We start from the raw sequence: 11,811 nt of genomic DNA, 5'->3' as shown, positions 1-11,811 counted from the left end.
CTTCTTTTTCTGTATAGGACCGTTTATCTAACCTACGAAAATGTCAATGGATGGGTCGAAAATTTTTGTAGTGTATGACATGACAGTGCAGATTTGCAAGACCAAGGCAATAATAAAAAAACGCTCTTAAAACTAATGATTTAAAACGTCCTATGTCACAGTCTTTTCGTATGTGAAGTCTCCTGTAGCTTCACCATAGTGAACAACGTAGGATGGTAGGATATGATATGAGTTAAAGATCACAAGTTCCTTCCCGTCTGGAGAGGTGTGTGAATCATGCCCCGTTTCCAAGGGCTCCCCGTGAATCAGATTGGTACATCGATAAACCTTTCCTGGGAGCACCTGGCACAGAAGGAGCTTTGATGCACCTCTGATGTAGTTCATGGAGTAGGAAGGGTACTCGCTGAAGTACACTCCACGGCCGTAATTTCCTACCCGAGTAATGGAAACATAAAATTAGAACAGCGACAGCCAGGCATCACAACAGATGGCTGGGTCAGTCCGCTTTTGCACATAGTAGGCGGATTGGGCAAAGACAAGGAGACGAAAGTCACCACGGCGCGCGCAGATCTAAGAACCGATTTGGCCAATGACAGAGAGGAAAATTGAACACTGGAAGTCGCGTTCAGTCCGTTCCGCACGCCTTCGCGTTCTTATTTGACGTTGTGTTGTCTTTGCTAAATCTGCCTGTAGTATTCCGAGACCACCAAGGAGTTACTACCTCGGATACTCCCAAACGACACACACATTGGTGCCTTTGAAATAACAAAAGTATTGGGGAAGGATGAACCACTTCCGTATAACGTGATACCGTACGATTCCTAAAATAGCATAGAGGAGTTCCGATAGCAGGGTATACTCTAATATAACAGTGACGCGTAAGACTCCGAAAATTGCAAGCGGGGTGAATTATCTTATTTACAATTCAAACCAGAGGAGATTGGACCGCAGTCCGCAAAGGATCTTGGGGTGAATTATCGAAGAGATCAGCTTCGGATTCAAACTGTATGGGACTGAGGGGGGCTACTCCAAATAAATCAACCCATGGAAAAATAGCGCGTTTTCGCGCGGCTTCATCCTTGATTTCGGAGGGGGTGGGGGGGATGAGGAGTTTGCTTTGAATTTCATTATATTGTGCTCAAGATCGTAGCCTACCACGTAGACGTCCATAAAGCTTTGTCACGCAGTCACGCATTCTTTAACGGACACGTGAAGCCCTAAATAAGATCGTTGCCTTAGAGACTGACCTGGGACCGTACTCACCTGTATCAGTTGCATGTTCAAAATTTGCATCTCCCGGAGCACGAAATCCACTGTTACATATGGAATGTATGTTCGTCTCCTTTGTTCCATGGAATACCAGCACTGGGTAGGACATCTCTTCACCTCGTGCGTTTTTCAGCTTCTGGCGAGATTTCTGGAATCTTCTGATCAACACAGGATTAACGACATACTCCACCTTGGTGACTCTATACTTATCTGTGGTGTCTACGAGTCTGTAAAACTGCGATTCTGAAACAAATAAGAAAACAAAACAGACTAGAGACACTAGACTTGTCCTTTCGTACCTAATAGAGCCTTTTCACTCACGCGTCATCAGCTATGCAAATTTATTGTAAGAAAGAATGTATTTTTCTGTAAGAAAACTGCCTGGCGTGCTGCGCAATTCTATTGTGAACTGAAGCTAACTTTGTGCAAGTCGAAATAAAGGTTCTTTTAACCCCTTGGCCTAAATTTGGGTAAAGTAGACGGCCACAACTACAATTTTGTATCTGTGCGGTAATTGGTTCGATTTTACTTTTTTACATATCCGTCTACTTATGAGTCATGGTAGATTACAAATCTACACAGGCGGTAAAATAGTTTACCAACTTTTAATACCTGTCAGGCGAAAATGCATTTGGGCAGCCGAGCCTTCCTTGTATTCTCTCTCAGCAAAAAGAGGAAAGTAATGCAAATCATCTCTATCTAAAGCTTCTCTTTCGCCTTCAACCATCAACTGCCCTCGCTCCAGCTGGGAGTGAAATCGTCGAAGTTCTCTGTTTTTTTCTTCAATGATGCTTAATGTTTTATCAAGTTCTTTCTTTAAGAGATCCTTCATTTCAAAGGCCCTTCGTATGAGCTCTCGACGCTCTGTTTCAGACAACAAGGAATAGCTCTTTACTATGCTGGGACCACGGCTCAGTATTGTATCGTCTCTTGAAAGTCTACAAATCGTTGAAAAGCACAGTGTTGTTATAAATTTAATTGTCGTGGGATATCAAACTAGTGGGACGACTGGTCTGGTAATAGGCCATTTGGTGCTCAGTGTCCTGGCGTTTGAATGGAAGCGAGGCTCAGATGGCTTTGTTGCCGGTTACTAACCTTCCCACAAATCGTGTCTTTCTCGTGCTAAAAAGCCTGTGAACATGTGAAAACAGGGAAGGCATGAAACGTACAAGGTCACCTACAGCCTCGCTTCTATTCAGAGGTCTGGGCACTGAGCACACAACTGGAAAGTGGACTGTTGAACTGACTGCTGGCTTCGATAAATAGCCGCTAAATTAAATATTTACATTCAACAGTACGATTTTTGTATACGTTCTTCATTTTTGTATTATAAAAAGTGTTTTCACTTTCATGCTATATGGCAATAGAAATCGCGTGACACTTAAGCCAGCGCATTAGAAAACTCACGCAACGTTTTTGATTTTGCAGAAGCCATCGCATGACTTTTCCGAAACAGCTGCTTTTTGCATCATCACTACCATTATTATACCACCTTGACGCGGAAACGTTTTCTTTTCAGTAAAGTAGAAGTAGAAATCTTTTAAATTAAATGATTAACTCTAGTCTTTCAAGTCCATTTTCTGAGTAAACAGGGTGACGTTATCGAACTATTGTAATGTAAATTGTACACTTGTACTACTTCCGTTCCGTTAATACAAATACTTTTAGCTTTGATGAGAGATGGGTAAGATGTAAGGAAAAATACCTGGCCTCTGATACAGAGTATTCTACTAAAATGTATGTTTTTAAAATAGGTTACCGTTTGTGATTTCAAGCCATATTCGTCGCGTGACTAGGGGTAAACACAATATGCTCAGTATCCTCAGCGTGTTGCCAATAAATTAGGTTTGTTGCCTTATTTTTCATTTCAACACGTTGAGCAAATAAACTGCAATGTAACCTATAATAAGTTTATTTTCACTTACTGAGGATTCAAGCTGTCAAAACTATAGTCTTTTTCTTGACAGTGCTTTATCGTGTTCGAATTGCCATCTACAACATCGCCGTTGTCAGATCCGCTGTCGGAAGGGTCATCATATACTTCCTGGGTGGCTTCGACACTGTAAAAAGGCAATTCTACAACTTCACATTCATCTGCTTCATGGGATCTGCTCTCTTTCTGATCATCCTCTTCGTCCCCGTCTGTTTTTGTGGGATGCCAGAAATCTGCGAAGTGAATTAAGTCTGTCTCGCTGCAGTCCACGCCGTGCTCGCAGACCGGACGTCCATTTCCCGCGTCGACTTCCACGTGATCACTTTCAACTCGTTGAATGCTTTGGTTTTCCTTACAATTGTGAATGTCGAATGGTGACTCCTTTGAAATTAAAACATTGTTGTTTGAATCGCTGTTTTTCGAGATCTCGTCAATTTTAAGACGCTTTTCTTTTGGCCCCAAGTGTTCCATCGTGACAACGAAACTTGATCACGCGAAACTTTGGAGGCAAATCGGGGAGGGCCTGAGTCCCAAAAAAGTTCCAGGCTTTTTCATAAGATCACGGACAACATGGCGGATGGATCCGTTCTCGAATATTTTTAAAAACTTTTGGTGTGTTCTCTGAACGCTGTGATGTCGTTTCCGACCCCTTCGTTTGCTCACTTGAAGAAGACGGATTACGAAAACATTTATGAGCCTGCAGAAGACACTTTTTTAATGATGGATGCGTTGGAGAAGGATGCAGAATTTTTAAAGGGGCAAAGGTACTACTTAGACTACTTACTTAACTACTTATATTTTAATCCTCGTAGTCTAACAACTATACAGGATACTTAAAGAATGTCAATTAAAATACATTTTAAAGGATATCGTACTGCACACTTACAAATTTACAACTGGCTAATGTACACACATATACCGTAAATTTCCGAAAATAAGCCCCGGGGCCTATATTTTTGTAAGGCCCTTTTTGAGGGGCTTATGTACGGAGGGAAATTTGCGTTTCAAAATCGATTGGGCTAGCTTGCAGTGGGAATGAAATTACCATTTTTGCTTTGTTTTACTTTGTATTCGAGGGCAAATTTCAAAAGCCTCCTGGGGGACTTACTTTACCGGAGGGTTTTTGGCGTTACGATTTTGGGGCAGAAGGTTCTAATGATAGGCAGGGCATATACTAGGAAGGCTTCAGGGCTAGTAGCAGGGACGGCTGTAGTAGGCAGATTGTTCAACAAAGGGATTGTCTGAAGGAAGCAAGGAGTACTTGTAGGCATTGGTTTTGGTGGCAATGTGTCAGAACTTATAGGTGTGTTTTGAGTGTCTGCGAGGATCAGTGGGTTGGACGGAGCCAGGGAGGTAGATGAGGTTGTTGATTGACTTGTAAAAGATAGTAGCAGCTGCCAGATGTCTCCTGCAGTCAATTGTCTCCCATCCAAGGGGCTCTCTCATTTGTGTTGTGCTGCTGTGTCTCGAATAATCCCCAGTGACGAACCTCAGGGAGCTACGCTGTACTGCTTCGAGAGATGCAATGTGTTGCTTTTCATAGAGGGACCATGCAGGAGTGACATTCTCGACCTCTGGTCTAACTAAGGAGTTATAGGCCTGTTCTTTGACCTAAGAGCTGCAGTGTTAAAGATTTCGGTATAGGAGCCCCAAGATTTTTGTCGCCTTTACCTTAACCTCTCTTACATGGCTGTCCCACCTGCAGGTCATCCTGTATAATTATGCCAAGATATTTGTGGCTGGAGATGTTCTCTAGTTTGTCTTTCTGGATGTAGTAGCGTGCTGGTTGGTCTACGGTGGAACGTGTAATGGTCATGATGTTGTATTTGGTTAGGTTGAAGTTCATTTGCCAGGTATTGGACCAAGTTGATAATCGATTAATGTCGGTTTGGAAAGATGAAATGTCATCTTGAGTAGATATTTCGAAGTACATTACTGCATCGTCTGCAAACAGTTTGATGTTGGAATTGATTTGGCACGTGATGTCATAAATGTAGACGAGGAACATCAGTGGGCCCAGTACTGTTCCTTGTGCTACTCCCGAGGAGACTTTTTCCCAGTCTGATCTTTCTTCCTGAAACTTGGACACACTGGCTCTGATTTATCAGGAAGTTTTTTATCCATCTGTGAGTTTTTCCACTGATACCATATTAATAGTTTAGTTTGTGGAGTAACCTGTTGTATGGATTGGTATTGAGGGCCTTCAAGAAGTCGAGTAAGAGAACATCAGTGCGTCTGCGCTTATCTAATGATGCGAACCAGTCGTCCAAGACCGATATGAGTTGTAATTCAGTTGAGAAGCCTTTGCGGAACCCGTTTTAATGAGGTGTCATGATGTTGTTGACTTGACATTTGACTATACAACTATACCACTTAGTATTTGTTGAGCTCACATGCATCTTATCGCACACTGGGTTAAATTTTTGTGATGTGTAGGTGCTGGTGCAGATCGAGGTGAAGGTATAAAGATTAGGGTTCAAGTAATAGGACCATCAGTCACACCTCCACACTGCAAATGAAATGTTCCTCTGTCTCAGGTGGTGCACAATGCACGTATACACAAGCCTTTGTTCATATGAGATGTAAGGGTAAATAAAGTTGCTCATACTCATAATTATGATGAATTACGTCTGGAACGCAGACTACTATTTTCCTTACTAGAATTATGCTTGAGTAGCTTTAACTGCAAATACCCTGACACCTTCAAGCAACCCATCAAGGGGTGGTAATGTAGCTTCGATTAAGGTACATACAGGTCAAAATTAATTAAAGTATGTTAACCTGGGTTGATTCTTAATTCTTTTGTCACCCGCCTTTTAAGCAGAATAGATTAGGGCAAGAAGACAAAGGAAATTGAGAATTAACCCATTTAAAGTGAAATTAATTTTGACCGTTAACATACCCTCTTCGTAAATAAATTTAAATAGTACCCACTGCTTTAAATAGTATCTGGGTATCTCCATATTCCCTTTAATATGCAGTTAGTACAGCATGTAATCAGTAAAGCATGTAACTTATGTTTATTTGTCGTAAAGCGTATAAAAGGAGTGACTGGGTATCCATGTTATCAGCTCTTTTAGGGATACATCTTGGAGGAGGCAGAATATTCTGCAGAGTTTACACAATTAAGTTACTCTTCACCCTAAAGAAGGTTAAAAAAAATTTTGTTCTTTCTGCCAAAATGGTGTTCTCCATAGTAAAGACACACAACTTTATTTTGTTCAAATTATAGACCACTCTTGTGTGTAGAGATAGGCTGTGGCTCTGGTGCGCTGATAACATTTTTGGCCTCCATACTTGGACCATTATCCTACTACATGTGAGTCAAGGTGCATTTTATAGTCCTCCATGTTTGTGTCTACTCTTCCTTGTCTTTCACTGACCTGCAGCAGGAGTAAATAGCTTATAAAAATTCATAATAGAAGGAAGGTGGGAGATATATGTGCAAGGTTCTTATTAAGTGCTGGCAACCAGCTAAAATACTGGCTACTATGAGGTCTAAGAAGTCTACTTTTTTGGAAAAATGGGTATGAAGTGAGGGAGTGAAAGCCTCCAATTTTGAATCGTTTACAACACTTGATTGCCAATCCGCCTACTTTTACATCCTACTTGTCCACTTTAAAACTTAATGAGAACCCTGTATGTGAGAATGTGATCTCACCCACCTTCGCATGTGCACAGTCATCTCCCTTCACTCTGATTCTTTGACGGTTGTCCAAATAAATGCCATTCTGTTTCCCCGCAGTCATTTGTTATCACTTTTTAAAGTTTAATATCCTAAGCATAGTCATTTGTTTCATTTGTCAGTTTTTGATTGCAAGTAGTTTATACAGACTGTAGTTTCTAAGTATCTTCCAATATAATTTGTTAAAAAAGGTATTTTACCTTGTGCAATGCTAAGACATCAACAATCACCTGTATGATCTAATTATTCCACTCACACATGAACCCATGCCTAAATAGCATCCTGTTACATGTCCAAGACTTTTAAAAGATCAGAGGAACGTGATGATGTTACATCATTCTGTGATTCAAAGAACAAGATATTATAATATATTTTGATTATAATTAGCTTTTTTCTATTTGCTCAGTGCTACGGATATCAACCCAATTGCTGCTCAGTGTACTTTACAAACAGCTAAGGAGAATAGCGTAAACATTTGCTCTGTTGTCACTGACTTGGTAAGCCAGTTAATCCTTTCACTGCCAATAGTGACCAAAGTGAAAAATTCACAAAAATAAAATTTGATTTTTAGTCTCGCTTGCCTTAGCTGGAAGACTCTAAAAATGCGAATGTTTCTTTCCAATGTGTCACAGTGCCATGCTTTATTTTGTGAAGAAAGCTTAGGAAAGATTGATGTGAAAGATGTTGAGCTTTTCTGGAATGAGTTGGTCCATGAATTCTATTGCTTGAAAGCACTGATTTGTTTGGAACAAGTGAATACTTCAGTGAAAACTGGTGAGCACCATGTAAAAGTACTGCGCAAGAGGTTTCATTTGAATGGTAGCAGTTTTGTCACTAGACAGGTTTCAAAGTTAAAGTGACAAATAATCTTGCCATAATGTTGTCTAAGACAAAAAAAAGTTTAAAATTTTCAATCTTTTCATTACCTCTAATATGTGTTAACAATGCACTCTGCACTCCCTTTAAATTAAATTTTTTTCACATGTTTGGTATTTGCCTCTCCAGGTAGAATGTCTTGTTCCACAAATTCTTGGAAAAGTTGATGTATTAATATTTAACCCGCCATATGTTGTCACACCATCTGAGGAGGTATGACAAGGTCTCTATTTGTTAACTTTTTGTTTTAAAATTATTGCATTATTTAAAGTTTGTATTTCATTATTTTTGACTTGTTAGGTTGGAAGTCATGGTATTGAAGCATCTTGGGCTGGAGGGAAAGATGGAAGAGAGGTAAAGATGGACAAGATAAAAAATCATTTGTAAAAATACAGTACATGAAACACATCCGTGATAAAAAGCGCCAGTCGGGGGTCTAGAAGGGTCGAAAACTTCTTGCCTTTTTTACCTTGACTCCCGCGTGACTAGGTGAACTTGGGTTACTGGGGTAACTAAGGTGACTAGGGTAACTAGAGGGACTTGGTTGACAAGGGTGATTAGGGTGAATTGGGTGACTACATGTAGGTTGACTAGGGTAACTTGGGTAACTTGAGTGACTAGGGTGCTTAGGGTGACTAGAGTGACAGAGGTGACTGGGTTGAGTAGGGTGAGTAGGGTGACTTGGTTAACTAGAGTGACTAAGCTGATTAGGGTGACTTGGGTGACTAGGGTGACTAGAATGACTTGGGTGACCGGGGTGACTAGGGTTACTAGGGTGACTTGGGTGACTAGATTGACTTGGGTGACTACTGACTGAGGTGACTTGGGTGACTAGAGTAACTGGGGTGATTTGGGTGACTTGTGAGACTAGGGTAACTTGGGTGACTAGGATAACCAGGGTGACTGGGGTAACTGACTAGGGTGACTATAATGACTGAAGGTGACTAAAGTGAATAGGGTGACTTGCGTGACTATGATGACTTGGGCGACTTGCATGACTGGGTGACTTCTGTGACTTGGGTGACTAGGGTGACATGGGTGACTGTGGTGACAACTTGGGTGATTATGATGACCAGAGTGACCAGGGTGTCTGTGGTGACAAGGGTGACTGCAGTGACTGCAGTGACTAGAATGACTAGGGTGACCTGGGTCTGACCTGGGTGATTATGATGTCTAGAGTGACCAGGGTAACTGTGGTGACTAGGTTGACTGAAGTGACTGCAGTGACTAGAATGACTAGGGTGACCTGGGTGACTGCAGTGACTAGAATGACTAGGGTGACCTGGGTGATTTTGATGACTAGAGTGACTAGGGTGATCTAGGTGACCGTGTTATCCCCTACTCTCTAGGTTCCTTTAAAATTAAAAGTGTGTTGAAGATAGGCTTTGATGTGGGAATTTGAGGGGATTTAATTAATGGTGAGGATGATATTTAAGTGTTTCATTCTTTTTAAAACAAGCAAGAAATCTATACACTTATTATGGTGGTCAATTGTATAGACTCGCCCTATTTTGTTTTGCCTTAGGTTATGGATCGTCTGCTTCCACTTGTCTCCACACTTCTGTCCAACTTTGGTTGTTTCTATCTGGTGACTGTAGCTGAGAATAAACCAGGTATATACTGTGTTCGGTTGATTAGAACATGGATCGTTGTTTATAAATTATTATTTACGCTGAAATTGGCGAAGGCGCCATAATATTATAGCACCCATATTACTCGGCGCCCATTGCTAACCCTTTCCTTTTCTACCCATTTGTTATAGGTCATTGTTATTTCTTTTCTTGGAAACTTTTTTTAAAGTGACTTTTTTTTTTCGAAAATAGTTGCTCTTGATATGGCAAAAAAATCTCGTTTCTGGAAATTATATTTTGCGCAGGTCTTGGGTTACAGCTCTTAGGTCAGTGGTAAACAGGTTGGCAGCCTGCGAGTTCTCTTCTCCCGTCCCCCTCTTTTTTTTCCGTTACTGCGCGTCGGCGATAAATAATTTCTAATTTCACGTTTTATGGAGGACGTAAACGCAACGCGACGATGTTCTTTCTATCTCTAGAAAAAATGACTCAACAGAAAAGATTGAAAAGACACATGATGAACAACACCCACACCACAACATAGCCTGTGAGCAGGCTCTCTGGGGCGCTCTGGCTGCGGGGCGGGGAAAGGAAGGAGAGCTTGCAACTACGTCTTTGGACTTTGAATTCCATCTCCATTTCCCTTGTAGCTTCCTGTAGACTGAGCTGTCAGATTCCCGCCGATCAGCGTGAAGCGGAAATGATCGCGAATGTAGACAAGCATTGTAAAACACGTGTTAAGGGTAATGACGTCATTACTAAAGTCCGAGTCTTTGCCAATCAGCATTTCGCATCGACTTTTTCGATGCAGATATTCAAATTCCAGAGACGCACAGTAGTTGCAAGCTCTCCTTCCTTTCCCCGCCCTGCTGCCGGAGTGCCCCGGAGAGCTTGCTCGCAGGCTAATCACAACGCAAAAGAGGACCAACAATGGTTTATGCAACACCAAGAAAAATCCCAAATTTCTTTTTAAAGTGACTTCTCGGTGCCATTGCCATCGTGGTGGCTTAGGTAATTAAATGATGATGATGATGATGATCTGTAAACCTTTCTTTTATTTTCAGTTGAGATCATTAAGTTATTAAAATCCTATGGATTACACGGTGAAGTTTCCTTGACAAGAAAGGCTGGAAGGGAAAGACTCTCGATTCTCAAATTTACAAAGCAGACGGGAGGGAGTTGTTTGAGATAACAGGTGATAATTCTTTTCACGTAAAATGTATTGTTTGTTTCAAAGATACAGAACACCTAGGGGGCTACTCATTTGATTTGTTTACAAGACACCGAACTGAAATTTCGTTCCGTAGAAGCCATTCCGGAATGAGTTCATTCCGGTTTTTAATCCGAATGAAAGTCTCGTTTTGGTACGAAATTTCATTCTGGTATTTTGTAAACATAAAACGAACTGGATTGAAAATCGCATTTATCGTGTAGTCTGGGGCGATTGGCCAATGCCTATCTGATGAGATCTGGCACGTCGTGCTGCGTGGGAAATTTGATTCAACCAATCAGAAGCACAACCTAGATCTAGGTAGGGTAGGGAGACCAGCGGTGGCATCGCGAAATGCGGCTGTTTTCTCACTGTTTTCTCAGGTTAAAGTGCATTTTGTTACATTTCTTAACCGTCCCTGTACAACTACGACGACAAATTTCTTACTTTCGCATTAGATGTAGGACACTAAAAAGAAAAAGACGAATTTCTCGTTTTCTTTTTAGACCTTGGCTGCGTGCAATGTAAGAATTCCACTTCAGGAAAATTTCGCCCACATTTGACAGCTTCAGCTATTTGTGATATTATTGCGATGATTTGAAAATTCACTTGATAAGTTTGCGTAACCTGTCGCCATCTTGACATCCCAAACTTCCTAATCACGTGACGGCTAATAAGTTTCTATACAAATGAGCCATTCAGGTATTTATACGAACGTACAATTTTGTACAAAACAATTCAAAGTTCCTTGAGTATGATATTAAAGATAAACTGACGTGGGAGCGATGTTTTGAAACATATGTTCATACATAAATGTATCTCATTGTAATTACGAATTTCAGGGAGGAAACACATATCATAGTCTCATGCATTAATCAAAATGAAATACTATGCTAGAACGAGAATGGACAGAAAAAATTTGTGACTCGTCCTGGCTCTTAATCTTGTAGTAGCATAAAATTTCACTGAAGAAAGATCGATCGAGGCTACAGCGGTTGTTGAACAGTAGAATTTAGCCATATAAGCAAGTGGGAAACGTGGGTTTTGACCATATTGTGCAGAAGATTGCCTGTCTAAATTTGGATGAACGTTGGCTAAATGGTGCTTTCGGGATTAATGCACGATATAACAGTTTGTCCATCCGGAATTGAAAATTTGATTAATTCAGTATTATAAAGGAAATGAAAACTTTTTATTTATTTTTTTTAAGGGTGCAGTTAATAGGGGACACCAAGAGAGAACTAACGACATAAACAAGCATTTCCGTAAT

At 40.8% G+C, this 11,811-nt stretch overlaps 2 protein-coding genes across 3 annotated transcripts in view; one reads left to right on the top strand and one right to left on the bottom strand.

The window, feature by feature from the left end:
• Positions 1 to 120: 120 nt before the first annotated feature.
• On the bottom strand, positions 121 to 3,712 carry LOC140945624 (uncharacterized). Its single transcript, XM_073394644.1, has 4 exons — positions 3,195 to 3,712; positions 1,882 to 2,207; positions 1,264 to 1,512; positions 121 to 431 (listed from the first exon to the last, which is right to left on the bottom strand). Exons 1-4 carry the CDS (start codon positions 3,671 to 3,673, stop codon positions 151 to 153), a joined length of 1,335 nt encoding a protein of 444 aa, XP_073250745.1. The 5' UTR covers positions 3,674 to 3,712; the 3' UTR covers positions 121 to 150.
• Positions 3,713 to 3,802: 90 nt separating this feature from the next.
• LOC140945635 (methyltransferase N6AMT1-like) overlaps positions 3,803 to 11,811 on the top strand; it is a 36,308-nt gene continuing 28,299 nt past the window's right edge. Inside the window, exons 1-7 of one of the 2 annotated variants that reach the window (XM_073394660.1) lie at positions 3,803 to 3,966; positions 6,435 to 6,521; positions 7,294 to 7,384; positions 7,893 to 7,976; positions 8,064 to 8,117; positions 9,289 to 9,376; positions 10,396 to 10,526. In XM_073394660.1, coding sequence (XP_073250761.1) covers positions 3,836 to 3,966; positions 6,435 to 6,521; positions 7,294 to 7,384; positions 7,893 to 7,976; positions 8,064 to 8,117; positions 9,289 to 9,376; positions 10,396 to 10,523 — 663 coding nt within the window. In that variant the 5' untranslated portion in view covers positions 3,803 to 3,835 and the 3' untranslated portion in view covers positions 10,524 to 10,526. Of the gene's footprint in view, positions 3,967 to 6,434; positions 6,522 to 7,293; positions 7,385 to 7,892; positions 7,977 to 8,063; positions 8,118 to 9,288; positions 9,377 to 10,392; positions 10,527 to 11,811 lie in introns of those variants that run through there. The other variant, XM_073394659.1, reaches the window with a different exon arrangement.

The sequence above is a fragment of the Porites lutea genome, chromosome 8 (assembly GCF_958299795.1).
Source record: "Porites lutea chromosome 8, jaPorLute2.1, whole genome shotgun sequence".
Taxonomy (NCBI): Eukaryota; Metazoa; Cnidaria; class Anthozoa; order Scleractinia; family Poritidae; genus Porites; species Porites lutea.
Note: the sequence above shows the minus strand (reverse complement) of the source record. Positions and strands in the feature narration are given on the sequence as shown.

What these genes read in the sequence shown, in the direction of transcription:
- LOC140945624 (XM_073394644.1), bottom strand. Translation starts at nt 3,673, where the DNA reads ATGGAACACTTGGGGCCAAAAGAAAAGCGTCTTAAAATTGACGAGATC. An exon ending in TTTGACAGCTTGAATCCTCA is followed by an intron (nt 2,208 to 3,194) that starts GTAAGTGAAAAT and finishes AACGATTTGTAG; the next exon opens with ACTTTCAAGAGACGATACAA. An exon ending in TGAACATGCAACTGATACAG is followed by an intron (nt 432 to 1,263) that starts GTGAGTACGGTC and finishes TTACTCGGGTAG; the next exon opens with GAAATTACGGCCGTGGAGTG.